At 39.7% G+C, this 16,492-nt stretch overlaps 1 protein-coding gene across 4 annotated transcripts; it reads left to right on the forward strand.

Annotated features, from left to right (window-relative positions):
- The first annotated feature begins 787 nt into the window (after positions 1-787).
- On the forward strand, positions 788-15,803 carry gata2a (GATA binding protein 2a). 4 transcript variants are annotated; one of them, XM_067387485.1, is made up of 6 exons: positions 788-1,056; positions 5,989-6,422; positions 7,807-8,375; positions 10,933-11,091; positions 13,784-13,909; positions 14,743-15,803. In XM_067387485.1, the coding sequence occupies exons 2-6, from the start codon at positions 6,197-6,199 to the stop codon at positions 15,040-15,042; spliced, it is 1,380 nt and encodes a 459-aa protein (XP_067243586.1). In that variant the 5' UTR covers positions 788-1,056; positions 5,989-6,196; the 3' UTR covers positions 15,043-15,803. The 4 variants fall into 4 exon arrangements, with proteins under 4 accessions (XP_067243586.1, XP_067243587.1, XP_067243585.1 ...); XM_067387486.1 differs by lacking the exon at positions 788-1,056 and adding an exon at positions 5,622-5,812 and having other exon boundaries at positions 7,807-8,376; positions 10,946-11,091; XM_067387484.1 differs by lacking the exon at positions 788-1,056 and adding an exon at positions 5,622-5,812.
- The last annotated feature ends 689 nt before the right edge of the window (positions 15,804-16,492 follow it).

Here is a 16,492-nt window from a genome sequence, read left to right on the forward strand (position 1 = left end):
GCTGTCATTGTGCTCGTGCACTCTTGGGGGAACCCGGGCGCGAGAGGCTGGAGCTGCACCTGCCCTGCCATGAGCCGCTGCACGCGAGCACAGGGTCTTGTGCCAGAGATTTACCGAGGCTTTGCATGTTTTAAAAGTTGGTGTTATGTGTGAGAGAGAGTTAAAACTGGCCTGGTTGGGGGAAGGCAAGGTCGACCGCAACGTCGCAACATATTATAGACAAGATCAAGAAGGAATAGAATTCATTAAGATGGGAAGCCTAAAGGCGTCTCATATTAAAAGTTAAGATTTACATATTCACAACACTTACGCAAACACATCTGCAGTGATCAAATGAGAAGGGCAATACTTAATGTGCAAATCACGCACGCTATACCAGTTATTTTTATTATTATTCCTTATTCCTGGCAATCGTAAAATACATCTTCTCAATCTCAAAAAAAGGAAAGTGATAGTAGCATATGCCAAACCAAGTAAGAGTGACAGGCTTAGGTGCAAATCCTCTCAATAGATTTGTACATTGCATTGTTTGCTTATGTGAAGGTCAAAATTTAAGAGCTAGGCGCACTCCCTTTAGCAACTGGGTCTTGTTTCATAATTATACGAGTGAAAACACCACACATAACAGCTTCAGCACAGCTTTTAACCATCAAAGCACGACCCGGAAGACCAGATTGGCTGACGCACGGCTACGTTGCAGCAGCCCCACTTTGTGCCTCAAGTTTCGCTGTTTCCAGAGAGAGAGAGAGAGAGAGAGAGAGAGAGAGAGAGAGAGAGAGAACGGGAGTAAGACAAGATAGAGTACGAGGTGTCAGACACTACACCACACCGTAAGTCACTGAAGAAAGATCCTCAGCGAATGAATTCTGGAAAGACGCTTGACTGCCAGGGAAGGTTGGCATCGCCAGAGAAGACTGTGCCCGGAGCTTCAGCGCTTCGCAAAGCACAACGAATCACCGATACTCTTCCCTCAAAGACGGTGCCACACGGAATTGGCCCCAGGACACTTTTTTTTCTGCGAGATGTCAAGAGAAGAGAGCCTAATCGTAAACACTGGTAAGATGCGTTTTGCGTAGACTATATCATTCGACACAGCGAGCGTGAAGTGGAGTAATACGAAGAGATTATTCACGCGTTTTAGTGAGGTATTTATAAAGAGAACTGTTAGTCCAATAATTATCATGCATTATTCCATCTAAAATTCAAAAGAGTTCATTTTAATTTGATTGCAGTTTTAAATGGTTTATGATAAAACAAAAATACAATAAAAGGAATTATGTATTTCGTATGGCTGAAAAAATAATAACAATAGGCTAATAACAATAAAAATAATAAATAATTAATAATAATAGGCATTTACATATTGTTATTAGGCCATATTGTGTTACTAAATCCGTTATCTACACTTTACGACTGCAGGCATTTTGGGTTATAAGAAACGACAAAGAGTGTTACACGTTTTTCTTATAGCTCAGAGATAGTCAAAAGTGCTAATAATATTAATATAATATTATACAATTTAGAATATGATTACTTTCTTATTTTAAATTTATGGAAAGAGACATGCTTATGCCCTCCTCTTTGTAACCATGCTAAAAATACAAATTAAACATACAAATTAAACGAACCAAAATGCAATTCAATATATTTACACCACACAATATACAAAATGTATTTATAAAGGAAACAAATAAACAATTTACGAATTAAATGAAATAATGCACATTTATCCACACATGCTTGTGTTGATACGATTTTGTTATTTAACAAATCTATCAAGGGCAAGAACACAGCACAAGTTACGAAAATCGCATGAAGTAATTTTGCGCCAACATTTCAAAAGGGCATCTGAATGATTATAAATGTGAAAGCGAATGTGGTATGTGTGAGTTGAGGAATTAGCTTTCTCTGGAATGCCCCAAGGACGCCTGCATTAGCCCACCTGTGCTGTTTATTTAAATCATTGACTCCAAGAGCTGTCAAGCACAAAAGAAGGGCGGGCGCGCTGTCATCACCCTTCAGAGTTATGACTGCCACAGGATCATTTTCCGACAAACAAACGCCGTCACTCAGAAAAAGAACTTTACCCTGTAGCCTACGTCGCATAAAACAGCACGTTAGAATAAACGCAGCTAGAAGGGTCGTTTAGCCTAACACTGCTAACGCATGCACAAATATGAGACTTTGCCTCAAAATAATGTGGATTGTTGGCTGAAACGAAAGGGGGGTGAGACGCTTTGCTTTCAAACCCTGTTATCCATGCTTCAGCAGAGGACAGGAGGCTTGTGACTTTGCCTGTGCTTGTGTCTGCCCCCGAGTGCCCTGTCACAATCTAATTACCCGTGAGTAAAGGACAATACCGCTTCAGCTGGTCTGTGTCATTCCCCCTATATCCCAGTTCCTGCTTATCTTCACAAACCCTTCTGCGCCGCTCTCTGCCCCCTCCTGCCCTCTTTTAACCCCACGGAGAATGATAAATGCGCCGTGAGGGAACGAACGGGCAAAGCCATTTCACGGCACCTGTTAATTAAGGGAATGATTGCCTCCATTTTCGCGGAGCTTGTTTCCACCGCTCTCCATTATTTTTGATGCAATTAATTTAAAGCAAAGTGATGTGACATCACAAACGTGATGTCATTGCCGTCGTCACAGTCACACGTGTTAAACTACACAACTTGTGTTACATAAGAAATAAAGTCTGAATCTGCACACACATTTAAAGAAGAGTGCCCACCGAGTTAGAGTCCTCAGTCGGGTCAATCTCTTTAGAAACACCCCCAACCGTAAATGTTAAATCCCTAAAAGGACAGTCTCTTTTGTTCTAACATCGAGAGCACATGGATTACCACAGGTATTTAGTTCAGGTATTCTCTAAAGAATATCTAGCCCTAGGTGAGCTGAACCAAAAGCCGAGATTAGCGCCAAAACCGGTTGTAATGGGCATGGCTGGAGCCTGAAACACACACACACACACACACACACACACACACACACACACACACACACACACACACACACACACACACACACACACACACACACACACACACACACACACACACACACACACACACACATAGTAATAAATTGCACATAGTAATATATTGCCATATTTACACTACAAATACGGCACTGAAGCTGCATCTAAGGTGGCATATACCACTAAATGATACACGGTTTAATGCTGCACATAGCGGCAGAAATGAATTTACACCGAAATTACAATATAATAAATGTTATAAAATTGCTATTTAAAATAATGAAAATATTTTAATATTTGTATTTCAGATATTGAGTATTTTATTTTTCTATAAGGGCTGAGGTAGGTCAGAGCTCAAATATTAAAGTATGGCTTTTATATACCACTGCGCTTTTTGTGATAAAGCAGTTTTGACAATGTGAAAGACCACTGTATTTAAAGGTTTGTATCAGCTTCCACTTGTGTCTGAGTGAATAATCTGCTATTGTACCTTTTATTTATTTATTTATTTATTTTTAATTTTTAATTTTTAATTTTTAATTTTTAATTTTTTAACGTAAGACTGTATAAAATGCATCATTACACAGCAAAACCAAGCGTCATATTTTCCTGTACATTCTAATTTGTTGGCTTCAGGCTGCCAGGGCTCTTTGTGTTGTGTAGGGCCCCTGGCAGAAATCCAGTCTGTTAAAAAGGGATTTAAGCATCTGATATTGTCACACAATAACGCCAAATAGCCTGTTTGAGCATCTTAGGCTATACATCCAACGTTGACAGAAGTTCTGTGGTTTAAATGTAGCATTTGTGTCCAAATTGATTATTTGCTTTTCAATCGGACCAAAACTCTTAAAAAAAAAAAAAAAAAAAAAAAAAAAAAAAAAAAAAACCACATCCTCTTATGATAGTTATATGCTTAGCTGTGGAAAAGTCTTTGCAGCCCATCAAGATCTTTTTTTTTCTTTACCGAGATACTGTGACATCAAGCCATGGCGTCAGAGTGGCGGCCGGCAGGGGCTCTGGGCTCCAATTATTGCCTTACAATTTTCAGGAGAGCACGCAGACTAAAACTCCTGCTTTAAATAATAATACAAATATATAGGTATATTGTCAGAAAGACACCCCAACATTATTTAAAATACAAAATCAGTTAAAACTCAATTTCTCATTTTACAACTGATTCATGGTGTAGACCTGAGCTGTTAATATATTAAGTAAACAAAATGACCACAACAGTGTCTTTCTCGATAGATGATGAATGAGCCAGAGCACCCTGGTAGTCAAGTCTATCTTGTGTTATCTTTGATTGAGCTAACCAGACAAGTTAAATAATTAATATACACAAAGCGTTGCTACAAGCAGTTAGAGGCCACAGGGCTAGAAGCGGCTATCGAGGAGCACGTTGCTATATTTAACTATTTACATATTTTATATGTCAAAGGAGTGTTTATTTATATTAGATTATTTGAATTGGAGCTTCCACTGCACGAAATTAGCTGGCTGTATATGCGCAAGTGTGTTCAAACAACTTTAAAACGTGTGGAATTGAAAAGATAACCTTTTTTTTTTTTTTTTTTTTTTTACTGGATAGACAAGAAAATTTTATGTTGAGGATTGAGAGCTGCAACAATATATTAAAGCCAATGTGCAAATGAAGTCTATCTAAACGCTTATCAAGCTAATTGGCGACGTTCTGTCTTTCTGCCTGCGGTGGGCGAGTCTGCTGCTTGTTTTGCCACCAGATAATTGTAAGTAAAAATCAACGAAGCTGCCCTAATGGCCACCAATTGGCTCTATTTGGACCTGCCCATGCGACCTGTCGGCACCACCGAGAGACGGGCCCGCTATTAATATGTAAAGTGACGTTTGATCGCTCGAAACAGCATACAAAGACTGTTTTCACAAGAAGAATGTGGTGACAACTAATTTAAAACAATTAGACGCGCAAGAACAATAGCCCCCAATTTAGAGACCATAAAATACTCCTCCCCAATTAATGCCTGAGGTGCTAGGAATTGTGTTTGTTTGCATTAGGTATATCGCATGTGACACTTGACTGTTTCAGGTTTTGTTGTTTTAAGCAACGTTACGATGTTAATAGTCAGGCAACAGGTCCTAATTACATTCATAAAATCTTTAACAAACGTTTATGATAACTGCAATAAATCATTTTTATTTATCAATTAAAGTATAATTGCTGGTTGGCACTATTCATTAATTTATGCTTAAACAAAAGTAGTCTAACGAATGTAATAGCTATTATTCGATTAAAAATACAATTCGTTTAAGTCTTAAACGTTCTGGGGACGTGTACAAGAGTTAAATTCTTAATTTCAGGTCCTTCTGTTAGTCTTTAAGTAAAAAGACAACATTATTATTATATCATCATCTGAAGCTCTAGGAAAGGTAAAAAGAACTCAATAAATTGCTCCGCTGAATGATGAGTCTCTCAGCTCTCTGAATGTGGAGCACTAGGCCGAAAGTCGCCGTGGCAGTTTGGAAAGCATGTTGTTAGAGCCAATGGTAGTCAACGCGATCTGCTATTGGTTAACAGAGCGAACGCTGCCAGCCCGTGACCCCGCCCATGTTCGTAAGATATGGAATCTACTGGCGCCAGTTCCGACAGTACACAGGCACGATTCATTAATGAGACTTCTCTCCGCTTCAGACAGACTGAGAGTTTTAGGGAGAGTTTAACGATTGGGCTGTGGACAATTTAAACCAGTGGCGAATTACAAATGTCAACAGACATCTTTGAGGATTAACATTCTTTGTACAGGACTAACACGAAAAAAATAAACTGAGGATTGTAGTGCTGAAATGCTCCTTCTCGCCGTAAGTACTTACCGATAGTTCTTTGAAACTGCGTACAGATGAGCATGTAATGCTTATTTTACAAGTTGCAACGCATAGCCTATTTGATAAAGTAAATTTAGATCTGTCTTGCAACGTATTTAACATTAAAATGGCAAAAACGTTCAAATAACACGCATCTATTTGTTTTCTTACAGGTGTTCCTGAGCATTGTTGAAAGCAAAGAAGTAGGACCTCTTTTCCAAAAACAGCATCACCAGCTGAAGCAGTAAGCTAACGACAAACAGGCTATTTTAATAATCTAAAGGACCATAGTTGTGTTCCTGGGTCTTTTAGTGTCCAAAGGTTTTCAGTAGACATATAGAAAACTTTTCAAAACGTTTTCTAAGCGCGGACACTGTAGACATGGAGGTTGCGGCCGATCAGTCTCGATGGATGGCCCATCATCATGCGGTACTCAACGGCCAGCACCCAGAGTCACATCATCACGGGCTTACACACAATTACATGGAGCCCATGGCCCCTCTTCTACCCCCGGACGAGGTGGATGTGTTCTTGAATCACTTGGACTCGCAGGGGAACCCCTACTACTCCAATTCTCGGGCCAGAGTATCATACGGACAAGCGCATGGTAGGATTTTTTTCTCTCTCGCATGAAGTAGGCTACATGTAATATTTTAATGATAAAATGTGTAACAGTAATATACCCTATATCATGTGCATATTTCATTATGTAATTACCGAGACATATTTCAGTCACACTTTACATTAATCATGAACGAAAATACGTCATATAAATTAGGCTACATAACACTGTTTGTTGATTTAATTGGCTACTAGTCCATGTGGATTTATTTATGAAGCTGCTTGAAATAATGCTGTAACTGTTACTGCTAAATTATTTATTATTTATACTTAAATGTGTAACGAACGGTTCAGTGTAAAATGTTGCCCATATTCATAAAGAAAGAGATCACTTGTTTATGTTTATGTTTTTTTTTTTTTTTGGTCGTGTAGCCTATTGTGTTTAAAGAAAGGTTTAGTAAACAAACTTGACATTGTCGACACCATTTATGTCCATTTTGTGTCAGCTGCTTATATATAGGTTACTAGTGTAGCTTTAGTACAACTGTGTTGTGCGTGCAGTGTAAAATCGAAAGATTTCGATGGTTTTTACTCTCACTTTGTGGTGAATCATAGTGGGGCCTAAATACGCGACTGTCCCATGGCTGAGAAGTCTCGATGCTTAACCAAATATATGCTAATGTAGGCTTAATGTTGTTTTTAATTATTTATTTAGTTTATGTTGTTGTTTATGCGCATTATGCATATGCTTATGTGCTTGACAGTTACCAATTAGCCGAGCAAAAGGATGACAAAAATGTGTTTAAAATGTAACATATCGGATTTCTTCTGCGGTGCGAACTGTCTTCTCCAAGAGGTGCGTGTTGAAATGTAAAGATAAGAAGAAAAAGAAAATGTCCAGCGAATGACTTGATGAGGAAAGGGAAGTTCGTGTCAGGGAGAGAGAGGGGGATCAAGGCATTTCCCGGATGCCAAATCAAAACGAAAAATTCCTGATGAACTTCTTAGTTCAAGTGTCTAATTTGTGCGAAGAACAAGCTGTAGTGAGAATGCTTAGTTAAAAAGTTGTCGTGTTTCGTTTTGTAAAGGAGATTTTATGCCTGTTTCTTAGGAGTAGCCTAAGTGCGTTTTTATTTAGAAAAGCATGTCGAGGCGAAAAAAAACGTCTTTTAAGCTTTAGAGAGCAAGCACTGGACTTAAGGGTGAATCGGCAAATGCGATTTTGTGCATAATTGATACTTGATACAGTTGTATTTTATCTCAATGTCAAGTTTGAATTGTTCGAGTACGGAGTCAACAGGTGAAGTTGAACATTAGACATTTTGTTTTCAAACAAACGGGTGTTTCGGCAAAAACAGCATATGTACATTTGCTCGCAATTTTCATCTCGAATCGAGTTTTTATGTTTGTTTCTGTCTTATATTTCTCAGCTCGTCTCACGGGAAGTCAGGTCTGCCGGCCACACCTCATACACAGTCCCGGTATTCCCTGGCTGGACAGCGGGAAGGCAGCGCTCTCCGCAGCCCACCACAACGCCTGGGCGGTCAGTCACTTCAGCAAGCCCGGCCTGCACCCCGCCAGCGCTGGTTATCCGTGCAGTAGCAGCTCTAGCACCGCTCCCGTCTCCTCCCTCACATCCGCAACCCACTCCAGTCCGCATCCCCTTTACAATTTCCCCCCAACCCCACCGAAAGACGTCTCACCAGACCCCGGTCCTTCTTCTCCGACCTCCACCACTGCAAGAATGGACGAAAAGGAGTCCATCAAGTACCAAGTAATCGCTGATGGGATGAAAATGGAGGGCTGTAGTCCTCTTCGGGGAAGCCTGGCCATGAGCGCTCAGACAACGTCCACGCATCATCCCATCCCGACCTACCCAACATACTCTCTGCCCACGCCACACGAGTACGGCGGCGGTCTGTTTCATCCTGGTACCCTCCTCAGTGGATCCGCTTCGAGCTTCACACCTAAATGTAAAAGCAAGACGCGATCGTGTTCAGGTGAGTTTCATTAGCTCTTGACTCGATCATGAAGTGAAGAGTATACGTTTAGAGACACACTGGGCTAGAGAGCATTTTAAAAAGGCATTTTGTATCAATTATAAAATTATATATATATATATATATATATATATATATATATATATATATATATATATATATATATATATATATATATATATATATAACAGGCCTATATCCTATATTTTTTCTGATATTAAAAAAAATATTTTATTTAGCCAAATGCAAATGAACCCATTATCGCAGCATTATCACAAAAATCCATTATCACAGCTTTTATTTCTCAGATAATTTTCCCAGGCACAAAGTTTTAGTCTGATTTGGAGTTTACTTATTTTGTCTAATTATTTGAGTTCGGCCGCCATTTTAGGAATCTCCTTCTGGGCAACTCTACGCAGTTTTTAAATTATGACACGCGACAAGTTTCAGCAGCTCTTAAAATGCTGCATCAAAATATATTACCACTTCAAGGTGGCATTCCCTGTAAAAGACATAAAAGCGGTTTTCATACATAAACTATTAAACAAAGCCAGCTGTTTAGTGAAAACACTTTGTAAAAAAAAAAAAAAAAAAAAAAAATCAACCTACTAAAATTATTTTACGTAGCCTGTTTACATAAAAAAAGAAAGAAGAGGTGACACAAAGTTACAACCTGTGTTATTGCATTTTTGAACACACAGAATTTACTTAATGATGAAAAAAATGTAGATAAAATTTTAGAAATTTTAAAGCTGAAGAAACAAAAATGGCATAGGCCTATAACATTATTATAAAACATTTTAGAGTGTAAGGGATCCAGCCAACAAATGACTAAGATAATATAAATAACAATCAATGCTATATTAGTGGAGCTTTAATGAAAAGGGCTTGATAAAATGTTTAAGAAAAAAAATTGAAAATTGAGCTTTTGGCGAGGTTGCAGAACTGTTGCCATTAATTAACCTATTAAATGACACACAAACTTCTATCCATGAGATTCGATTTTTTCCCCCTACTTGTTAGGTCTTAAGATGAATGATTTCATTTGGCGGGCTGCGTGTTGCCTCACGCTATGTTTACCTTTAAAAGTAGCCTTTATTGCGCTTAAAACGTTGAGGAGTCACGACGCGCTGGCTCCAGTCATATCCTGTATACCTTCAGCTGAACAAATCACGACATACTCCCCCCTCCGCCCTCCTACGACCCCAATACTAACAAAACCCCGGCGGGACAGGCCTTCACAGGCGACAAGACCCTGCTGTTTGTGTGCTTATTTATGCACGACCTCGGCCTGATGCACTGCTATCAAATAACTTTAATTTGAACTATTTGTAATACTTTACATTACAGTTACATTATATTACAAACATTACATGCAATTATAATTGGATATTACATTAAAATAGGAATAACAATAACAATGTGTAAATACAAGATGCTACATAAATGAATGCATATGAATAATATTAGCTATCATAGCACAGAAATTAATTTAGCCAACCTATGAATGTAGAAAATGTCTTGGGTGGAAAATATAAGTTTTATAAGGCTTAATATAAGGTTGAGTGTGCATTGGTGAATGCAACCATTTTGAACTGCATAGTTTTTTTTTTTTTTTTAGCTAAACAGATTCAGTGAAAACAGTTAAATAAATGCTACATGATTGGGCATTGAAAGAAAAAGAAGATATGAAAGGAGACTGTGAAAGGCAAATATGAATAAGTGAAAAAAAAAGTGTTAGAAACTCATTGATAACACATATTTAGATTAACCTCTATTTACTCACCCCATTCACAGGGCCGTTTTCACCTAACACTCCCAGCACCAAGTTTCAGTACATTCAAAATGCAAGTGATACTTCTAACCATGTCAAGCCTGAACAGAAAAACGACTGAAAATGACTGAATTACAACATCACGTACACTTCAAAAGAGCGTCCATTGTCCGGGCTGATTCTTTTCTCTGGTCAGGGTGGGACAGCGACTATCTCACATTATAATGTGAATAATAGAGAGGTGCTCAGGGGAGTGAGGAGGAAGAGCATATGAATTAAAGCGCAGGGCCCTTTCCAGCAGGTTAGGGTGCTTAACTGTGATATGACACCTGAGAATAGGACAAGCCATGACAGCTGGCTGATAAACAGGAGTGAGAATGTATATGGAATCAACTCACATTTTAATCAGTTTCCTCTTAAGGTGTCTTGAAGATAGACTGATAACCAGGGTTCCTTCTGTAGCAGATAAATGAAAAGGTTGGTCTGTAGGTCATTTAAGAGTAGAACCTGGATGTATTGCTCATTTTCCACATAGTCATGCAGCGTAAAAAAAAAAAAAAAAGTGATTTCATCCACAAACATGCACATTCACAAATTCCGATATCAGTTATGTAACACGTCCAGCTCAGATGAGAGATTCCAATGTGAATGTCATGTTAGATGTTGGCTAATTAACTTGGGAGTTGTTTTTCTTTGCCCAGTCTGTGACCCTGTGTTCCTGTATTGTAGATGTAATGTGAACTTCTTAATTATATAAATTTCCCTTTGCTTTCCCTCCACTTGAATTCTGCACAGAGGGGCGTGAATGTGTGAACTGCGGAGCCACCTCCACCCCGCTGTGGCGGCGGGATGGAACGGGCCACTACCTCTGCAACGCGTGCGGCCTGTACCACAAGATGAACGGCCAGAACCGACCCCTTATCAAGCCAAAGCGCAGACTGGTGAGTAGATGAGCCCTCCAGAACTCTTTCAGTTCCTTACACACGTGAGAACGAGGGCTAAATAGGAGCATGAAGCAGAAAGCCAGAGCACAATTCCAGGAAAGTTATATTTTCCCTATAATCTTCCTGGAATTGTTTGTCGCCCTCACCCCCTGGTGATCCCCTACTCTGCCTGTTACAATACTGCTACTATTGCCATTGTTCCCGCTATCATTATTGCTTCTAGTTCTGATACTGTCACTGATACCAATGCCCATGCCGATACAATTATCACCACTCCACACTGAGAGAAACCTGTTGCCTGAGCGCATCTGTTTAGATCTAGCAGTTTGATCTAGTTCTACTTTTTCTGGTGTTGTTCAGAAAGCCACATGCCATTGGATTTGTTTTGTGTGGCTGGCTTATGATTCTGGTTCCATTTTAGAATTGCTGCCAGCAGAATTATCCTGTTTAATCTCGATGAGATGTTTAAAAGCAGATTTTTGTTTATTTGATTTTTGATTTCGTTTTCTCTTAAAGAGTTTTTGCATTGAGATGATTGATAAAAGGCAAAACTAAAGTTTCAAGAAATTATTGTGAAATCATTAAGCATTATGTGTGAAAAGTCGAACTTGATTATGCTCTGGTTATTAATCTACTATTTTTCCATGGTTCAGGGCAGCCTGTAAAAGAAGGCTCCTCTGTGCTTTTATTTAAATATAATTCATATCTTGCTGGGCAGTTTTTCCAACATCAAGATTCTATGAAAACAGATGACTTTTCAAGAAAACAGGGAGGATATTTTCCCAAACTAGATACATTTTTCTATTCACATAATCTTATTTTATCGTTTAGCGGATGAAACTCTATATCTCTACCTCTGTCTCTTTACACTGTTATCGAGTCATTGCAGTCTTTTTTAATATTATCATAGAGATTCATTTAGAGACACAACAAGCTGTTAAATTGAGTGAGACCGTCTTTTTCTATCAGCCATGTGTCATAATTTAATTTTCACTTGGCTAAGTGACCATCGGAGTGTAAATATAAATGTCTCAGAGGGAATCTTATTTCCAGTGTTGTAAAAGAGACACTTACATACTCGGCGAGAGAAAAATGAGCCTTGTAGCGAATAACAAATAGAGTGACATTTTCAAAGTGGGATTGAAATATGGATTGCAGCTGCAATTCCCAATTAGGATGATCATTGTTATATTTAGCAATAGTAGGTGTAACATAGGCTAACTGTTCCAACATTTGAGTTTTTTCTTTAGTTTCACTATATGTTCTCATGGTGAAAAAAGGCCACAGGGTTTTCCATGGAGTCAGTGTGCTGGCCCATGCTTTTGCATTTTGGGTTGAAGTGTTTTCAGAGCGCTGTTCAAAGGCCATCCAGTTGTTTCCTATCCGGATATCTGCCCGGGCCCGATAAGGAAGCCAGGCTCCCGGGTGTTTCCGTCTTCAACAAACCCGGCTGAATTTTCTCTGGCCCCGGCAGGCCCGAATGACATCTACTGTAAAGCGATTATCAGAGCACTATGTGTGAAGGGGCTGGGGCAGGGATTGGAAAATAAATGGATTTATACTCTTTGCTCTCTTGTTTGTCATGCTCGACTGGCTCTGAGTTGAAGTATTGGAATGTGCGTGTTTTTGTTGTCGTCTGCGTTTTGTTTCATTTTATTCAGAGCGGCGTTTTTTATTCGGAGCTTCCTTTTACAAAAAACGTATTATGTAAATCGCTAATGAACACAAACTGCAAATGCTATACGCGTTGGACTGCGGGGGAATTGCGTTGTATGTCTATAGATGTTTCTCATTATGTGTGAAAAATTGATCCGTAATGGACAAAAAGCGAACAGAGGATTGATGACCCGGCTTTGCAGTCGCCCCGCCCACTAAAGCGTTTGATTCTCGGCAACAAGGCGAGCAGTGTATCGAAACGATATAAATTAATGATCTGTCTAGTGTATTTACTGAAATATGGCAGAATTTATCAGATACAAGTCAGAAAAAAGTGCAGTCATGGCACAAATTGGAAAATTCAATTTAGCGTGTTTATATGCACAGAATAGGCTATATTTAATTAGTTCAAACACAGAGGCGACTCCTTGTAAGAGATTTCAAATGTCCAGGCCGCATCATTGCGGGATAGTTTTGAAATGCTGTCTGGTGCTGAGTACACATAGGATGGGTGAGTCATAATATTCGTCACCCCATCAGATTCTTATCATAAATGTATTTAGCCTACTCCAACCCAAAGCCTATAATCCTTGTTTGATATCAGTGCGTAGAATAGAAATGGAGAAATTAGTTAATGCAGTCCATTCGACGATTGCATTCAGTGCAAAAAAAAAAAAAAAAAAAAAAAAAAAGGAAAGGAAAGGAAAAAAAGATGTAAATAAAAATAAAACAAAGCCACGATGTTACTGGAAAAAATTTTCAATAAATAGCTAACGTTATTATTAGAATAATAAAGTTTCCACCAATGCATTAGCCTATTTTAGGCGTTTTACTTGTCGAGCAACTTCACAAAATAGGATAGCCTAATCACCAGGCTCATCCATTGGGAATGTAGAAACGGATTTATTCGTTTTAAGTAGGCTAGCTACAGCATTTTTAGATGCCCATGAGATTGTTTTAAAAATGTCCTTATGGATAATTAATGTTTTAATGTAGTACCCAGTATTGAATATTCTGTTTTTCTTGCCTACAGTCTGCTGCGAGGCGAGCCGGCACCTGCTGCGCGAACTGCCAGACAACCACGACCACTCTGTGGCGGCGCAACGGGAACGGTGACCCGGTGTGCAACGCCTGCGGGCTCTACTACAAACTCCACAACGTGAGTATTAAGAGTCGCAAACACTGAAAGTGACAGCGAAGTGCTCAAGTGGGCGGACAGCTCGTATCGATTGAAGAGAGGGTGAGAGTGAGACCGGGGACGCAAAGCCGGCTTTCCCTGTCAGACAGAGCCCGTTGACCGTTTTCTTTTTAGATTAATCCAGCTTTGTTTCAAAGGAGGGCGTTATTCCCAGGAGGGACGACAGGGCGGGTCTGCCATTCAAGATACGGCGTCAGTTATATGCTATCAATTCGGAGTTGTCTGAAACTAGCCTTTTTAATGTTAAGCTTGGCTGCGATCTATTTAGCAGACGAATAAATACATTTAACCTTAATGAAACAAGCGAAACAAAGGAGGAAAGAGAGAGAGAAAAAAAAAACGAAATTGCGTGACAGCTGAGCTACTGAATTGCTCTTTTCGAAGTCTAGTTTTCGTTTGAAATTCAACCTTAAAAACATAATATAGACTACATTAAACCCTTTGATGTATCATTTGTGAAAAATATTACATCTAATAAATATAAATACATGTTTATACAGCATACAAGTCTTTAATAGGCTACAGTGAATTTTTTAGAAGACATTTCTGGGAACATGACATTAAAATACAGTTATATATTTTGTAAAAACAGATAGAATGATAAAATGGTTACATTCTAATATAATGATCTTCATGCGATCTGCTGTTTCTATGTTTCTTGTCGTCCTTTTAACTAACTTGTAACTTTTGTGTTTAAAGACTTGTATGTAAACCATGTACTTTGAGACCTTCTATCCTTTTGTTTTTAGTTCCTTTGTGCTCATCATTAACCTACCCTATCTCGTTTCTTATAGGTCAATAGGCCACTGACCATGAAGAAAGAGGGCATCCAAACACGTAACCGCAAGATGTCCAGCAAGTCCAAGAGGAATAAACGATCTGGCGAGGGTTTCGAGGAGCTCTCCAAGTGCATGCAGGACAAGACCTCTCCATTTGGCAGCGCCAGTGCTCTGGCAAGCCACATGCCACACATGGGCCACCTGCCACCGTTTAGCCATTCTGGACACATGCTGCCCACGCCGACTCCCATTCACCCCACATTCAGCCACCCTCACCATTCCAGCCGCTCACCCGCCTGGGCCGAACCTCACTGAAGACCCACACTCCATCGCATCCCCTTGACAGGGGCATCGCGTTAGCTCCTTTATACTGAAAATCTCCACGCACCCCCTCCCCTCCCGTCAAGAAATCTTCCACAGGCGAAGGACGCGAAGGGGTTCGTGTCGGTTTAGTTCCTGGTCGGACACTGCCGGGGAAGGTGCCATCTCATCAACAACCACGTCGACTTGTATAGAGGACGGTTTAAAAAGCACCTCTCCCTTCTAGACGCTGAGGACCCTCACAGACAGAGCAGAGGGAGAGAGAGCTGTCTTTGCTTTTAGCCTTTCGTTACGTTTTACTGAGTCACTTTGGTACTGTCCTGAAAGAGAGGATATGTCTTTGCAGAATTACTGTGTGGCAGTTCCTTTGAGAACAGCCACCTCCGAAACTCTCTAGTAAAGAACTCGCTCTGACTCTCTGCATACATGATGAGTCAAAGAGAGAGAGACAGAAAGAGAAGACCACTAAGTTTATCCCCCCTAACATGCTGGAATACACCCCCCTTGGGCATGATTCCCTCTGAATGGACTCTATGGATACGACATACAAGCAAAAGAAATGTTTATAAAGGTTAATTGTTATTATCGTTATTGTTATTATGATAATTTATTTTCACCCTTTATCTCTTATTTCGCTTTCCTCAGAACACATTGTTATATTATAAATATTATTTGATTGTTATTGATAAAAAACACTGACCTATCCTAGCCAAGGCAATATTGCTGAGCTGTACGTTTTTATCATTTTCCATTACACAAATAAAGGAAATAAAGTTTTAATACTTCATCTTTTTCCCGAGTACTTCCTTGCTATCGTTATGTGAAAGCACAGTCACTCTTCTCCCAAATGGAGACATTTCTGCGGCTACAGGCTGGTTTGATCATTTATGTTTCCGATTCCAGGGCATCGTATTTCCCCGCATTTACTACAGTTTAATATGAGAAATGCATGCGAATGCCAAAACATGCACGAGGCCAAACACAAACACACCCAAGCGCTCGGATAAGCTGCTGTTCCATATACTAAGTGTCAGAGTGAATTTCACCTAGGCATCGCTGATTTCTAGAAGGTAAGCGATATCAGATGCACACGCTAAGTGCCTGAACTGCAGTATGTCTCGGGTTGTTTCCTACAACTGCGACTGGGGAAGAAGGAGACCTCTATGGCATATAAGCCCCCCCGGGGTGCCTCAGTTTGACCCAGACAACAGGCTCCAACCACTGGTCGAGTAGGGGGTTCCGATCACATGCAAATGCACAGAGACATACTGTACAGAATGCATTTAGATGGACGAATTTGTTGTCCCCATGTCCTTCTTTTCAACTGACCTACTCAACCCCCTCGCTTCTGGCTTGTCTTTCTGGAGCCAAAAGGAAAAGTAAGCAAAAGGACAGCAAGTTTTTTTGGTGGAAGAGAGAGAAATAGAGAGAAAAAAAAAGAGAG

Source organism: Chanodichthys erythropterus, chromosome 6 (assembly GCF_024489055.1).
Source record: "Chanodichthys erythropterus isolate Z2021 chromosome 6, ASM2448905v1, whole genome shotgun sequence".
NCBI lineage: Eukaryota > Metazoa > Chordata > Actinopteri > Cypriniformes > Xenocyprididae > Chanodichthys > Chanodichthys erythropterus.